Source organism: Carica papaya, chromosome 3, assembly GCF_054855325.1.
Source record: "Carica papaya isolate Zhongbai chromosome 3, ASM5485532v1, whole genome shotgun sequence".
In the NCBI taxonomy this organism is placed as follows: domain Eukaryota; kingdom Viridiplantae; phylum Streptophyta; class Magnoliopsida; order Brassicales; family Caricaceae; genus Carica; species Carica papaya.
Genome location: NC_142311.1, coordinates 1,427,064 through 1,443,012, shown reverse-complemented (window position 1 = coordinate 1,443,012; position 15,949 = coordinate 1,427,064). Strand labels below are relative to the sequence as shown.

General features: G+C 29.4%; 2 protein-coding genes and 1 pseudogene across 2 annotated transcripts; 2 read left to right on the top strand and 1 right to left on the bottom strand.

Moving 5' to 3' along the window:
- The first annotated feature begins 299 nt into the window (after positions 1-299).
- Positions 300-4,161, top strand: LOC110811920 (beta-glucosidase 13). The gene is made up of 13 exons (XM_088214937.1): positions 300-530; positions 966-1,026; positions 1,137-1,195; positions 1,300-1,375; positions 1,654-1,731; positions 1,837-1,924; positions 2,078-2,333; positions 2,472-2,587; positions 2,811-3,028; positions 3,191-3,222; positions 3,314-3,410; positions 3,513-3,615; positions 3,754-4,161. The coding sequence occupies exons 1-13, from the start codon at positions 333-335 to the stop codon at positions 3,938-3,940; spliced, it is 1,569 nt and encodes a 522-aa protein (XP_088071063.1). The 5' UTR covers positions 300-332; the 3' UTR covers positions 3,941-4,161.
- Positions 4,162-6,191: 2,030 nt separating this feature from the next.
- On the top strand, positions 6,192-9,716 carry LOC148266587 (beta-glucosidase 12-like; annotated as a pseudogene).
- Positions 9,717-10,294: 578 nt separating this feature from the next.
- On the bottom strand, positions 10,295-15,869 carry LOC110811900 (DHHC-type zinc finger family protein). The gene is made up of 10 exons (XM_022038527.2): positions 15,482-15,869; positions 15,293-15,386; positions 14,303-14,397; positions 14,040-14,207; positions 13,882-13,954; positions 13,741-13,793; positions 13,136-13,227; positions 12,990-13,042; positions 11,571-11,696; positions 10,295-10,816 (listed from the first exon to the last, which is right to left on the bottom strand). The coding sequence occupies exons 1-10, from the start codon at positions 15,628-15,630 to the stop codon at positions 10,538-10,540; spliced, it is 1,182 nt and encodes a 393-aa protein (XP_021894219.1). The 5' UTR covers positions 15,631-15,869; the 3' UTR covers positions 10,295-10,537.
- Positions 15,870-15,949: the final 80 nt, after the last annotated feature.

Sequence of the window (15,949 nt, the reverse complement as noted above, 5' to 3'; positions counted from 1 at the left end):
GAAAACTAAGATGATATTTTTTTTTAGTTTACATTTGGGACTCTAACATTTTATTTACTTTATATGTACTCAAAATCTATAATAAGATACAGAAAAAATTGACATAGTGTATAGATAAAAAGAAAAGAAGAAATCATGTGATTCAATTAAATCCAATACGGTCATATATATTATTTTTTTAAAGAAAAGTATGTATAGAGCACCGTATGTGTCAATGAGGCCATGCTATCTCCATGAAAATATTACTCATGCAATTGATCTTTTCGTACTCCATCTCCTATATAAAGACTTGTTTGGAGAAAGATGAACTCACAGCAAGCCAAAAACAAACAATGGCAATTCAATATTTCTTCCTTCTACTCCTTGTTTTCTCCGCAGTGTGCTCCCATGGAGCTCGCCATATGCCTTTCTCCATCATTAATCTTGATAAGAACACTGGAAAGTCTTACAAGATGTTTGATGAGAAGGATTTGACCCGTAATGATTTTCCTAAAAATTTTGCTTTTGGCACTGCTACATCGGCTTTTCAGGTAAAAATTTATAAAAAAAAATTTAAATTAAATATATATTAAAAATATTCTTGAATAAAAACCTTGAAATGCATGCCAATTTTTGCACGAGGAGTTTGCACAATTACATTTTTTTTTTTGGGCATTTCTAATGATAGCTTGAAATAATGTGGGTTCCTTAATTGTTTTTTAAGTTATTATCTTATTATTTGTTATATTTTCTTCTTAATTTTGGTTTTCTTCAATTTCAACATTATTTGTACTTGTCTGTATATAAAATTTAAATACATAATAAACTTTTTAAAAGAAAAATATAGTTCTATAATAAATTGTTAAGAAATTATAAAATACAAGTAATGTGTATATATGAAACGCACTAGAATATTATGATTATAATTATTGTAGATTATTTTTGTTTCATGTTTTATATTAAATTTTATAAAAATAAATTTTCAGATTGAGGGTGTGACACATCGAGGATTTAACATATGGGATAGTTTCACTCACAGATATCCAGGTATGTGTCTTTACATATATAACATCTTGAGAAAAAATTACTTTTAAAAATTTTTTTTTATCTAAACGAATAACGACTTCAATATATATATATATATGTTGAAATTTCAGAAAAGTCAACTGATGGAAGTTATGGAGATATAGCTGCTGATTCCTACCATCTTTATAAGGTAATACTAATTTAGAAAATGTGAAATAAGATCTTAACAAGTTAAATTTTTTTTTTTTTTTATCAATGTTTTTATATGACTAATTTCTTTCCCTACAATAATAGACGGATGTTAAGATGATGAAGGACATGGGTGCCGATGCTTATAGATTCTCAATTGCTTGGTCTCGAATATTGCCAAGTAAGACAACTTCCTAGAAAAGTATATTATATACATGAATATACATATTGAATTTGAAGTTACCATTAAAAAAAAAAATAAAATCATGTGGATTTTCTTAAATGTATCATAGACTTCTATTCAAATTTGAAAGAAATTCAACCTTTCAATCTCATATCAGTAAACTAAAAAAATTAGATATATAAACACTTTGAATTTTCAAGCAAGTTACTTCTATGACCCGAAAAATTTTCTATAGCATAATATTTTTTTTTCTTAACAATTTATTTTACTTTCAGATGGAAGGATAAACGGAGAAATAAATAAAGAAGGGATCCAGTACTACAAGAATCTCATTGATGAACTCTTAGCCAATGGTTGTGATTTCTTTCTTCATAATAGATTATTTTCTATTCGGACATTTAGTGAAAATATTTTTTACATTCTAATGAATGTTATTTTTGTACTGTGATTAAATACAGATATAGAACCATTCGTGACTATTTTTCATTGGGATGTCCCTCAAACTCTAGAAGACATGTACGGAGGACTTTTGGATCGTAATTTCGTGTAAGTAATTTTGAAAGTAAAAGTTTTTGTTTTTTAAATAAAGAAATAAGTTTAAAAAAAGAACTTTCTCTATATTCTTGATTGGCTATGAGATAACTAATAAAATATTTTGAAATATTGTCCTAATTATTATTTAATATTTTATGATATTAGGTCACATTATCGAGACTTTGCAAATCTGTGCTTCAAAGAATTTGGTGATAAAGTAAAGTATTGGATAACATTTAATCAGCCATATAGTCTTGGGTTTAACGCTTATGGAAAAGGAGAACAAGCACCTGGACGATGTTCTTCTTGGATGAACAAGAATTGCACAGGAGGAGACTCAGGAACAGAGCCTTACATCGTAGCTTACCATGAACTTATTGCACATGCAGAAGTTGTTCAATTATATAGAAGAGAATATAAGGTTATAACTAAATTCTACAAAAATTATTAGGACAATAAACCTACTTTAATATATTTTAAAAATATAAATTTACTTTAAATATTACTTTAATATCTATTTAAAACTTTTGATTTTAAGCAACAAATAATAATATTGCAGGAAATCCAGAGAGGTCATATAGGAATCACATTGGTAGCAAATTGGTTTTGGCCATTAACGGACACAAAAGCTGACATTGATGCTGCTCAACGTGCTCAAGATTTCAAGCTTGGATGGTAATTAAGCTTATCTTTAATTTTTATTAATGTCTTTATCAAAATTAGACCATTGAATAATAACTTGAAAGAATATGATTGATACTAAATTAAAAGAGAAAATCTTAGCTAAAAAATAAACGAATTTCTATATCTAGATATATTTAATATCACTATCAGCTAACAAATATAATATATCACAAGATGAAATTTTGATTTTAATGCTTTTTATATATTTTGATAGGTTTCTGGATCCAATAATGTTTGGTGATTACCCAGCATCTATGAAGGAGTTAGTTGGCAAAAGATTACCACAATTTGCTCCGTGGGAATCTGAACTTATAAAAGGATCAATTGATTTTATTGGCTTAAATTATTATTTTCCACTATTTGCATATAATAAGCCTACACCTGATCCCAAAAAACCAAGTGTTTTAACAGATGGAAGATTTGGAACTATTGGTAAGTATGATTAACATTAGTAATATGATATTTTGTTGAACTATACTCAATGTATAATGAGGCTTGTCAATTTTTTGTGTAAGAATCAAAATTTGATATTAGATGCCCTTGATTTTCTAAGCATATGTTGATTAAATCAATTTTTTTTTTTTTTTGTTACAGATAATCGCGATGGTGTTATGATCGGTATAAATGTGAGAATTATAATAATATTTTAGTTAAACTTATTAATATATGCATATATACATATTAATAGTATTTTAACTTCAAATTAAAATATTGCAGTCAACACTATTTTGTTATAATGCGACGGGATTTTACGATCTTTTGACTTATATGAGAAACAAGTATAACAATCCCCTCATCTACATTACAGAAAATGGTAAAATTCATTTGTAATAGTTAAGTGTATATATTTTTATTAACAATTATATGTTTGAGTTTATTTTAAATAAATAACAATTTAAATTTTTTTATTTATTAGGTTATGCTGACAGTAGTGCAATATCACTTAATGAAACTTTAACTGATGTGGGACGAATTGATTACTACCAAGCTCATATTGCAGTCTTAAAACAAGCAATTGAGTAAGTTTCTTTATTTACGATAAGGAATATAGACAAAAATACTCAGAAGCACAATTACACTTGTTTCATACATATATTTGTAGACATACATTATTTAAAATTAGTATCACTAATATGATTTTTTTTTTTTTTGTGCAGTGAGGGAAGTAATATTGCAGGATATTTTGCATGGTCATTATTAGACAACTATGAGTTTGTTCAAGGATTCTCAGTGCGATTCGGTTTACATTACTTAGATTATAAGAATCCATCAGATAGACGACCTAAAGCATCAGCTTTGTGGTTTACCGACTTCCTTAATCCAGATTCTAAAGAGGTTGCTTAACTTTTAGCGCAACGGGGCTCCTCCTTCACTTTCTATTTTCCAGCTTCAATAAAATAAAATAAACGTGACTCGTATGTATCCTTCTATTTTCAAGTTTTAGCAGACAATGTAAAACGATCTTCATATAGTGATTATGTTGGATTATATCCAACTAAAAGTAAAGAAGATCGGTATATCATGTTCTGGCATTAGTAATCTACTATGTTGCACTTTGAAGCTTATGAGGTGAAGACTGTCCAATGCTAAATTATATGTTACTAAATACTCTTTGTACCTTATTGCCTACATATAAAGTGAAACCATGAATCAAAAACAAAGAATTAAGCAAAGGAAAATCGTAAATTCAAGTGCAAAATGAAAACTTTGCATCGCACTAAATGCCGTTCAAGGGCTTCCTCAAATTAGGTGCAAAAATATTATATGGACAAGAACATACTTTCTAATAGAATAATTTTAAAATAAAAACAAAATATTTTCCTACAAAATACCAAGGACAACATTTCAAAATTTTTAATTTCATCCTCATTTCACAATCATTTACAAAGAACAAACTATAATCCATCCCCTGCAATTTGTTGTATCATACAAAATCTTGATTCCTTAAAGATGAACAGAAAGTATATTATCCTATAATTATTATAGGATTTTCCCCTTATTATTCACCCTATTAAAAAATTCAAGAAAAAAAATGTGCCTAAAATGGGGAAATCACACCACAGCAGCATTGATGATGGCGAAAAACACGTGACTTAGAAAAAATAAATCCTACAACAATTTTTTTCCCTTTTGGGAATGGTTTCTTCCCTGTTCTTTAAATAATAGATGTCTGTAGTTTGAATATTTAACTACGTAAATTATGAGATAGAGAAAGTTAGTAAACATTTATTACTCTCACAAAAGTCCGGCTCACGGAGAAGGTTGAATTTATTGCTTGCTATATATACACACATCACATATATCTTAAATATTATGCTTGGGCTCGTGAAGAACGTTTCTCGATGGACGGTACGTACGCATGCATGCAATAATATCGTCACCACTTACCCGTCTCGTGCGTTTCATTTGTTAGAGGTTGGCGGAACAATAATTTACATAGAGACACACATACATACATACATACATACATATATTTCACGTGTGTATATTATGAAACACCTTCGTTTAATTTAATCAACAAAATAGAATTTATGATAACCACGACTTTAGTTGACCATATGTTCAAATTAACTGTGGGGAATTAAATATTGAAACTGACTGGATTTTAAAACGGTGTAGTTTCGGGTTTAGTCACATCCACACTGAACTCTCTCCGCTCCCATCTCTAAATACAAGCTTTACATAAGCCCTTAAAGCAGTCATCCACATCTACTGGTAAAGCCACCTGTCAAAACACTAAAATACATACATATATATATATATATGCTGATATATTTCTTCCTCTACAAGATGCTATAATTCATATTGTACTCACATGCATATCCTCTTCTAGAAATTACTTTTGTTGCATTATAATTACTATACATCTATTATCTAATTAAAAAAAATTATAAATTTTCAATTTAAAAAATGTAAGAAAACTTATAAAATAATGGTAAACCACCAATACAAAATAATGCATCGAAAGATCCGCAAAGTTAAAATTAATATAAAAATCAAGTTATGTATTCATTTATCATAACATAATATTATAGTTAAGATATACAGTTTTATTCGAATCTACGATTTTATATAAAAAATATATATATTCACCGTTCAATCAAAATATTATTCATAAACTTAGAGTATTATTGACTTTTTTTTTCGATAAATTATTATGATTTCAGAACTATTTCAAAATTATTATTCTTCGAGGTGGGTTATTGAAAGAGATTGATCGAAAACTAAGATGGATTTTTTTGATGTTTTCAGTCCCAAACTTTGTGTTCTAATACGTTCAGTCCCAAACAGCAATTATTCAACCCCATGGTGCAGAATGCTTCATAAACAAAGCATTGGGAAAAATTCATTGACGTAGTCTATAGATTAAAAGAAAAGAAGAAATCATGTGATTCAATTAAATCCAATATGGTTACGTGTCAATAAGGTCATGCCATCTCCATGAAAATATTACTCATGCAATTGATCTTTTTGTACTCCACCTCCGATATAAAGACTTGTTTGGGGAAGGAGAGACTCACAGCAAGCCAAAAACAAACAATGGCGATTCGATATTTCTTCCTTCTAGTTTTTGTTTCCTCTGCAGTGTGCTCCCATGGAGCTCGCCATATGCCTTTCTCCATTGTTAATCTCGTTAAGAACACAGGAAAGTCTTACTAGATGTTTGATGAGAAGAATTTGATTCGGTGATTATTTTTCTAAAAATTTTATTTTTAATATTGCTACATCAACTTTTCAGATAATAATTTAAATTAAATATATTAAAATATATACTTGAATAAAAACGTTGAAATGCATGTCAAATAAGTTGCAATTTTCGCACAAGGGATTTGCATCATTACATCTTCTTTTGGGCACTTCTGATGACAGCTTGAAATTTTCTAATTGTTTTTAAAGTTATTATCTTATTATTTATTTTATTTTCTTCTTAATTTTGGTTTCTTCAATTTTAAGGTTTTTTGTACCTATGTGTACTTAGAAATTCACGTATATATAGATTTTTCTAAAACAATGGAGGTTGTATAAACTGATAAAAAAGTATAAAACCCACAAGAATATTATGATTGTGATTGTTGAACATTATTATTAATTCATATTTTATATTTAATTTTTTTTTTTCTAGATTAAAGGTATGAGACATAGAAAATTTAACATATGGGATAATTTTGTTCATAGATATCCAAACATATGTCTTCATATATATAACATTTCAAAAAAAAAATATTTTTGAAAATTTTTTTTATCATAATGAGTAATGAACTTAATATATATATATATATATATATTGAAATTTCAGAAAAGTCAACTTATGAAAGTTACGGAGATATGGCTACCGATTCATACCATCTTTTTAAGGTAAAGCTAATTTATAAAAAAGTGAAAATAAGATATTGTTATCGATTTTTTTATATCACTAATTTCTTTCCCTACAATAACAGATGGATGTTAAGATGATGAAGATGAAGGACATGGGAGTCAATGCTTATAGATTCTCGATTGCTTGGTCTCGAATATTCATATTATATATGAATGAATATACATATTAAACTTGAAGCTACCATTTTGAAAAAAAAAAAATGAAATCATGAGGATTTTCTTAAATATGTCACAGCCTTTTATTCAAATTTAAAAGAAGTTCAACTTTAATGTGTAAAAACTTGCTTAAAAAACACTTTTTTAATATAATTGAAACACAATTTGAATTTTCAAGCAAGCTACTCCGATGGTCCGAACAATCTTCTATAGCATAATTGTTTTCTGTTCTTAATAATTAATTTCACGTTCAGAGGAAAGAATAAGCGGATGAATAAATAAAGAGGGGATCCAGTACTATAAGAACCCCATCAATTAACTCTTATCCAATGGTTGTAATTCATTTCTTTGCAGTAGATTATATTTTATTTGTTCGTTCAGTAAGAATATTATCTGCATTTTGATAATATTATTTTTATATTATAATTAAATACAGATATAAAACCATTAGTGACTATTTTTCAATAGAATGTCCCTCAAACTCTAGATGACCTATATGGAGGGCTTTTAGATCGTAATTTTTTGTAAGTAATTTCAAAAGTAAAAATTTTTGCTTGTTATGAAGAAAGAAATAAGTTTAAGAAAAAATTGAGTTTTTTTTATATTTTTTATTGGCTACGAGATAATTATTAAAACATTTTGAAATCTTGTCCTAATTACTATCTAATATTTTGTGATATTAGATTCGGGATTTTGTAATTCTTTACTTTAAAGAATTTGGTGATAAAGTGAAGTATTAGATAACATTTTATCAACCATATAGCCTTGGGTTTAATACTTATTGGATGAACAAGAATTGCATAGGAGGAGATTTAGGAAGGGAGCCATACATTGTAGCTTATAATAAACTTATTGCTCATGCAGAAGTTGTTCGATTATATAGAAGAGAATATAAGGTTATAATTAAATGCTACAAAAATATTATGACAATAAAACATACTTAAATGTATTTTAACAAATACACGTTTACTCTAGAGTATGCGCCTTATATTTTATTATTTTACTATTAATATCTATTTAAGACTTATTAACTTTTTAAACAACAAATAACAAAATTGTAGGAAATCCAAAAAGGTAATATAGGTATCACATTGGTAACGAATTAATTTTGGCCATTAATGAACACAAAAGCTGATATCGATCCTGCTCAACGTGCTCAAGATTTCAAGCTTGGATGGTAATTAAGCTTATGTTTAATATCTTTAATGTCTTTAATGAAATTAGATCTTAAAATGATAATTTAAAAGAATATGATTGATATTAAATTAAAAGGGAAAACCTTAGCTAAAAAATAGATGAACTTCTATGTATCTATGTAGCGAGGATTATAATATATCACGAGATGAATATTGATTTTATTGCTTCTTATATATTTTGATAGGTTTTTGGATCCAATCATATTTGGCGACTACCCAGCATCTATGAAGGAGTTAGTTGGCAAAAGATTACAACAATTTGCCTCATGGGAATCTAAACTTCTAAAAGGATTAATTGATTTTTTTGGCTTAAATTATTATTTTTCACTATTTGCATATAATACACTTGCACCTGATCCCACAAAATCAAGTGTTTTAACATATAGAAGATTTGGAACTATAAATAAGTATGATTAACATTGATACTATAATATTTCACTTAAGTATAATCAATGTATAATAAGCCTTGTCAATTTTTTTGAGCAAGAATCATATATTGATTAAATTAAATACATCTTTTTTGTTACAAATAATCGTGATGGTGCTATGATCAGTACAAATGTAAGAATTATAATAATATTTTAATTAAACTTACTAATAAATGCATGTCTATACACACAAACAACATTATATAATGCATTGAAAGATAATATCTATATATATACACATATTAATAGTATTTTTCAAATTGAAATATTGCAGTCGACACTATTTTATTTTAATGCAACGGGATTTTATGATCTTTTGACTTATTTGAGAAACAAGTACAGCAATCCTCTCACCTACATTACAGAAAATGATATATTTCATTTTTAATGATCAATTAAATATATTTATATTAATGATTACATATTTGAATTTTTTTAATAAATAATAATTTAAATCTTTTTATCTATTAGATTATGTTGACAATAGTACAATATTATTTAATGAAATTTTAGCTAATGTGGGAGGAATCGACTGGTATCAAACCCACAAAAAATTGTGTAATTCATTTTTAATTATCAATTGGATATATTTATATCAATAATTACATATTTAAATTTTTTTAATAAATAATAATTTAAATTTTTTTTATCTATTAGGTTATACTGACAGTAGTGTAATATCATTTAATGAAATTTTAGCTAATGTGGGACGAATTGATTACTATCAAACTCATACTGCATTCTTAAAATAAGAAATTGAGTAAGTTTCTTTACTTACTATGAGGAACATAAACTTATTTAATTTTTTTTTTATGCAGTGAGGGAAGTAACATTGTAGGGTATTTTGTATGATCATTACTAGACAATTATGAATTTGTTCAAGAATTTTTAGTGCAATTTAGTTTATATTATTTAGATTATAAGAACTCATTAGATAGACGACCTAAAGCATCAGATTTTTGATTTACCGACTTTCTCAATCCAAACTCGAAAGAAGTTGCTTAACTTTTAAAGCAATGGGACTCCTCTTTTACCATCTATTTTCGAGCTTCAATATAATAAAATTAATGTAACTCTTACGCATTCGTTCAAGTTTAAGTAGACAACGTAAACGATCTCCATAAAATGTTTCTATTGGATTATCCTATCCAACAGAATAAAAAGTAAAAAAAGATCGGTATATCGTGTACCGATACTAGTAATCTACTATGTTGTATCTTGAAGCCTATGATCGGTAATAAATTATATATCTTTTATTATTACGAAGTGTTAGTGTAGGGTGGAGACTGCCCAATGCTAAATTATATCTTACTAAATACTCTTTGTACCTTATTTACCTATACATAAAGTGAAACCATGAATCAGAAACAAAGAATTATATACAGAGGAAAATCGTATATTCAAGTGCAAAAAGAAAACTTTGCAATGGACATTCAAGGTCTTCCTCACCCTGGATCAAGATCAATTTATTTACTTATTCTAACTGTAGTATCAAAAATCCTAAAAGTAAACCTTTTTGCCATTTTAGTTTTATCCCTGCGTAGTTAAACTCTACGTAAATTTTCAAATAAATTCTAAAAATAAACTTAACTTGTTCCAACATGGGCTGAAACATTCTTGCCACAAAATCACTGGAGCATTCTCCATTCATACACCACATAACACAGCTCATCTATCTCCCACGGTAAATCATGACATCAACAAATAATCACACATGATATATACTTGGAGGCAAAAATATTATATGGACAGCCAAGGAAGCGCAGAAGTTATAATCTCATCTCTCAGCCAGATTTGGATTTGGCTTTCAAAATAGATGATCTCTTTGACAGAGGAAAAATCGTCTCATACAGATTGTTGAAGAAGCCTTTATCATACACGTTATTCTTGACAACTGTATCAGTATCTTCTCGTGGGGATCTTTGGAAGAAGGCTCTCCATTTGCTTTCAGGAGGCTTGGCTTCATCACTTATCTCATTTATGCCGCCTTTTAGTGCCGCAGAACTTGCCCTTGCTTCCCTTAGCTTCCTCTGCCAGTTTATGTATTCTTGCCACTTGAAGGTCTGTAGTTTCAAAGAAGAAAAAGATGATTTTAGATGCATAACAGTTTCAAAAAATGCCATTGAAAAGAATGTTCCCATCTTCTGCCTGTCTAGTTCTTGAAATAGAATTTGGTACATGAACGTATTTTCTAATCATCATTTTCTAAATTCATTATTTTATGCATGTATTTATTCATAGAAAGTTGTAAGAGTTGTATACTAGTAGAATAATTTTAAAAACAAAATAGTTTTCAAGAAAATACTAAGGACAACATTTAAAAATTTTTAACTTCATCCGCATTTCACTATTGTTCACTTAATTGTTAACTAATTTACACTGTTTTATATTTTTTCATTTCAAAAAAAAAATAGAACAGAAAATGTGTTTGGTTGGTCAAAAGAGAAAACTGTTTTATGAAAGTGAAAATACTGGAAGACAATAAAAAAAAAACAATTTTTCATTTTTAGGTCCAAAACATGTTTTCTAAAATTGTTTTCACTATTATTTTTTGAAAATATAAACTTCATTTTTAGAAACTGAAATTTAGAAAACGTTTTCAAGAACCAAATGTAAATTAACCTTGTTTGATCTTGTTTCCATGAAAATCGAAACACAAAACCATCAACTAAACTCATTTTCGTTGTGCAGAAAATATATTACAAAGATCTTCTTGAAAAACATTCCTATCCCTGCATCTGCAGATAGTAATTATATTGAAGATTGGAAGTGAAAGAACATTATTCAACAAACTCTGTGGAATGAATAAAAATGTACCTCATTTGTTGTCGTATTTGTGAGACAGAGCTTGGCATGATAACCAAAGAAACCCGCCAATAGAAGGGAAACTATGGCAAGAAACACCATAAGAAGTATTTGAGTATTATAAGAGCTCACCAACCACTGTTACAAACCAGAAAATTGTTACTCTTAAGGCCAAACCAAAAGCACCATGTAAACAAAAAAAAAATGGCTGACAAAACAACAAAGTCACGTATGCATGATAATCACAGAGCTCAGAGAAGGTGTCCACATTATCCAAGCCAAATTGCAAGCAAAAGCATAAACAATTGATCATAACAGACTTGCTGATATGAACTTCATTGTCAATGTGCAAATTGGAGCAGCATTAGAATATTCAACGATTCTGAGCAAAATCATTAACATAGGACAAATCATACTCCATCCCTGCAATTTGTTGTCTTATACAAAAATCTTCACTTCTTAAAACTGAAAAGAAAATATATTATCTATAATTTTACACCATCTGCCCCTCACTATTCACTGTATTAAAAAATTGAGAAAATGTGCCTAAAATGTGGAAATCACACCACAGCAGATGGCAAAAGACACTTGGCTCAGAAAAAATAAATGCTACAACAATATTTTCCCTTTGGAGAATACTTGATTCCCTGTTCTTTTAGGTACTCCCAATAGTAGGTGTCTGTAGTTTGAATATTAACTATATTATGAAATAGAGAAAATTAGTTACTAGTATCTTTAGTAAAGTCGACCACAAGAGACAAACTGTATGATAATTTGTTAAATAAAGCATTTTCCATTGGATTTTAAAAAGTGAAAGCGTTTCCGTATAATACAACATTCCTCGTGGAATAAAATGTAAACCGCCATTAACAAAAAAGATATTTCTCCAACATTTTTGTATCGCTGTTCATATTTGCTTCCATTCCATATAATTGCTCTTATATCAGTAATGCAAGAACATACTAGTCTCCCTATCTGTTTTTGATCTTTGGGGATACAGAAATGAATAACATGTTAAAAATAGCATTGCTTAAAGATTCCAAATGATTATATAAAGGCACATGTCCACAAGTAGACATGCAGAATGATCATGATTGAGGAACAGAAAGTATTGCAACAAAGGAGAGAGAACGTGCGTCTCTTATCGGTAAAATAAAAGTTAAAAATTAAAAAAAAAAGAAAAGTAAAAGACGTCACCATTCTTAAAGTAACTTAACAAAAACAAGCCTAAATATACTTTTCATAAAAACACCAGAACATTCATCAAATACGAAATTAGAAATTATCATCACAATCACGCAAAAGACCTGGAGATTCCACTGAAACTTACATTTTTTTAAAAAAATCTTAGCAAAACACAAATGAATGGCCTTGCATCTGAGAAGAAGTTGGATAGCAGAGAAGTATGGTAAGTGATGTTATTTCACTCACCTGTATAACATGAGGAGCTAAACTCTGAAAAGAGTTTTCTATGCCATAATAAACTGCCAAAAAATGAAAACACACACATATATATATGATATATATGCCCAAAAGCTGATAAACCCAAACATGAATATATCAGATGCAAACAGTACCTGTTAGAATATCAACCACCTTTAACTCTTTCAAACGTCCAGCAAGAACCAACCCAATGACAACTGTTCCATATAAACAAAGAAGGAAGTGCCTGCAGAATACTGAAGAACCATTTAAATAAATAAAGAAAACAGGAAAAAGGAAATGATTAAATGGCCAAGTGATCACAAATGAATTAAACAGTAAAGGTGCCACAACAGCTGTGGTAAGCAAAAATAGACAAGGAATGTTTAGCCACTTCAGAAACGGCATATGGTCAGTCCAAGATATACTCCTAAAACCTTTAATACCATAAAACTAGAATATTCAGCCAAAAAATAATAATGATAATGAAACCTTTCTTCTAGTCTGCATTATCACCTTGGTGTACATCATATTTCTAGAATTTCATTCGAGATTCAATGACTTTTGAATATCTGTTTGGCAGCAAAAAACTAAAAAAACTCTCTTAGTCAACAAGACGGCTACCATGTCAAGATATTTCACCACCCAAGTATCTGTAAAACAGTTACCAGTGAGGGACAATGAAATGGGAGGATGTTCATGTTAACAAGTTTAATATGAGAGTATAGAACTTCTGACGCTAAAATGGTAAATAACTCACCAGAAAAGAAAAGCCAAAAAGTATCGGGTATTCTTCTCTCCGATACAATTATTCTGCAGCAGCGGAAAGATAAAGTTTAGCTATTTAATATGGTTCAATACATACATATAGGATATAAAATAGTTTATGTACTGAACAAACCATCCATCCGCAGTGATGGTCAAACCGAGCCACACAACGATTGCATATGCTGCAGTGCTTGGACCTAGCAGGTCTGAATCAGACAAAAGTAATTCATAATTATATTGAAGCAATCGGAATAACTTGACAGTTTCCCGTTACAAAATGAATCAACTCACTTCGGAATTTTACAAGTAGTGCATTCTTTCTCAGAAAATATAATATTATCATAGGGATAGGCAGAAATATATCGGGAAACATTCTCATCCTTCACTGTTCCTGGATCAGAAAAGCTAGTCAATAGGAAGAGTAGAACACCAATAACAACTGCCACCAGGCTTGTGTACCTGCAAAAGTATGAAATACAAAAGGATATCTAGAGCACATTTCCACAAGATGAGTAATAAAACAACATAAGCCCATAATTCTGTATATGACTTACCTGTGAATTTCACTTAAATAATACCCAGGAATATATCTGAAGGATGACTTTACAGTGAAGTAATAAGTTGCCCCAAGTATTCCAAAATATAAAATCTGCAATTCACGGGTAAATTAAAATGGAAGATCGACCCATTGTGAAACTAAGAATTTTGTGCTTGTAAATCAACACATTGAAGCACAAGAGTTTGCTAAAAAGTTAATAACAGAAAAGAGTTAACATCATAAGCTGAAATAGCTTGTCAAGTGCCAAATAACTTTGACATGTATTTCTTTGGGCAAATCACAAATTTAGTCTGTACATTATGAGTTACACTGGAATTCAGTCCAAAAACTTCCTTTGTTTAAATTTGTTTCCTAAATTTATAAAATTGTTTCAAAATTCTTTTCTTTTTTTTTGAAATTGAACCTTTTACAGAAATAATAGAAGTTATTTCTATCTTGCATGGGTAACATAAACGTAACTGAAAAAAAATATAACTACTCTGTTTAAGACTAAAAATTAGAAAGAAATTAAAAAAAAAAAAAAAAAAGAAAATTGCTATTGTAAAACTTTTGTTACTACCATCTGCATGGCTTAAATAAAAAGATTCTATTAAAATAATAATGAGTTTATTAAGTTTAATATTTAGTTGTTATGACTAAAAGCTACTAAGATGATAACGAGTAAAAGAATTTCTATAATTTGTTTGCTAAAATTTACACAGTTTCTAAAAAAATAATGAATTAAAATAAGTTTAGTTACCAACTTATAACGAAAAAGATTTCCAGACTCTAATTGGAACATAGAGGATAGCTGTGAAATAGTAATTTGGTTCTTCTTCTAATTGAAAATAACACCAATTAGTCAATTACGAACAGTTCCAAGTCCCACCTACCATACCTAAGCGGGTCAAAGTTTTCAGTCACGAGAAGCAAAATCCCTAAGTAATTCTTCGAACAGCAACATGACTCAGAACGTAATTAAGGACTATTTTGCAGTCAATTTTACCTGCAAGATAGGATTAGGCCGATCGCAGCAATAATATTCGACGGACAGAACCATGTCCGTACCCCTGGCGCCAAACACGGCCTCAACAAACCGGCTGCGACGAATCAAATGAGATCACAAGCACAATATCAATCGCGGCAATAGACGAGAGTGAAAAAGAAAGACGAGATTTAGTGAATGAGGAAGTACAGGAAGTAATCATAGGCGCCGTAAGTGAGGAAGAAGTGGATGCGTTGAATAGGGGTGCCACGGAAGATCGGCCACTGGCCGCAGAGGAAGGACACCACCACCACCAGCGTCACCAGGCCGTGGCACACCAGAAGCCACTGCGTTGCCATTGTCGTTTCCAATAGAAGCTTTTTTTTTTTTGTTTATAGCCTGTTTACAGAGACGAAGTTTGGGAGTTTGTGGTTGGTGACAGATCAGGTGAGGAGACGGAGAACAGATCATGCGGTCCGGGTTGATTCGAGACCTCCGGTGGTTTTGGACTTTGAAATTTAAGAGGGTGTTTCTTCTTTCTGTAATTCTGTTGTGTTTGATTTCTTCTTTTGGGTTTCGGACTTTGGGGAAATGGGTGGGTTTCCAACCTTCATATAAAATTATTTATTTTTACTATTAAAATAGTATTTTTTATTTTTATAAAATAAAAATTAAATA

Bases quoted from the DNA above. Each gene is read 5' to 3' on its own strand.
- LOC110811920 (XM_088214937.1), top strand. From the start codon at position 333: ATGGCAATTCAATATTTCTTCCTTCTACTCCTTGTTTTCTCCGCAGTG. The intron at 2,334-2,471 runs GTTATAACTAAA...ATAATATTGCAG, and splicing joins TATATAGAAGAGAATATAAG to GAAATCCAGAGAGGTCATAT. The intron at 3,616-3,753 runs GTAAGTTTCTTT...TTTTTTGTGCAG, and splicing joins GTCTTAAAACAAGCAATTGA to TGAGGGAAGTAATATTGCAG.
- LOC110811900 (XM_022038527.2), bottom strand. From the start codon at position 15,630: ATGGCAACGCAGTGGCTTCTGGTGTGCCACGGCCTGGTGACGCTGGTG. The intron at 15,387-15,481 runs GTACTTCCTCAT...GATTCGTCGCAG, and splicing joins GGCGCCTATGATTACTTCCT to CCGGTTTGTTGAGGCCGTGT. The intron at 13,228-13,740 runs GTGAGTTATTTA...AGTATTCTGCAG, and splicing joins TTTTTGGCTTTTCTTTTCTG to GCACTTCCTTCTTTGTTTAT.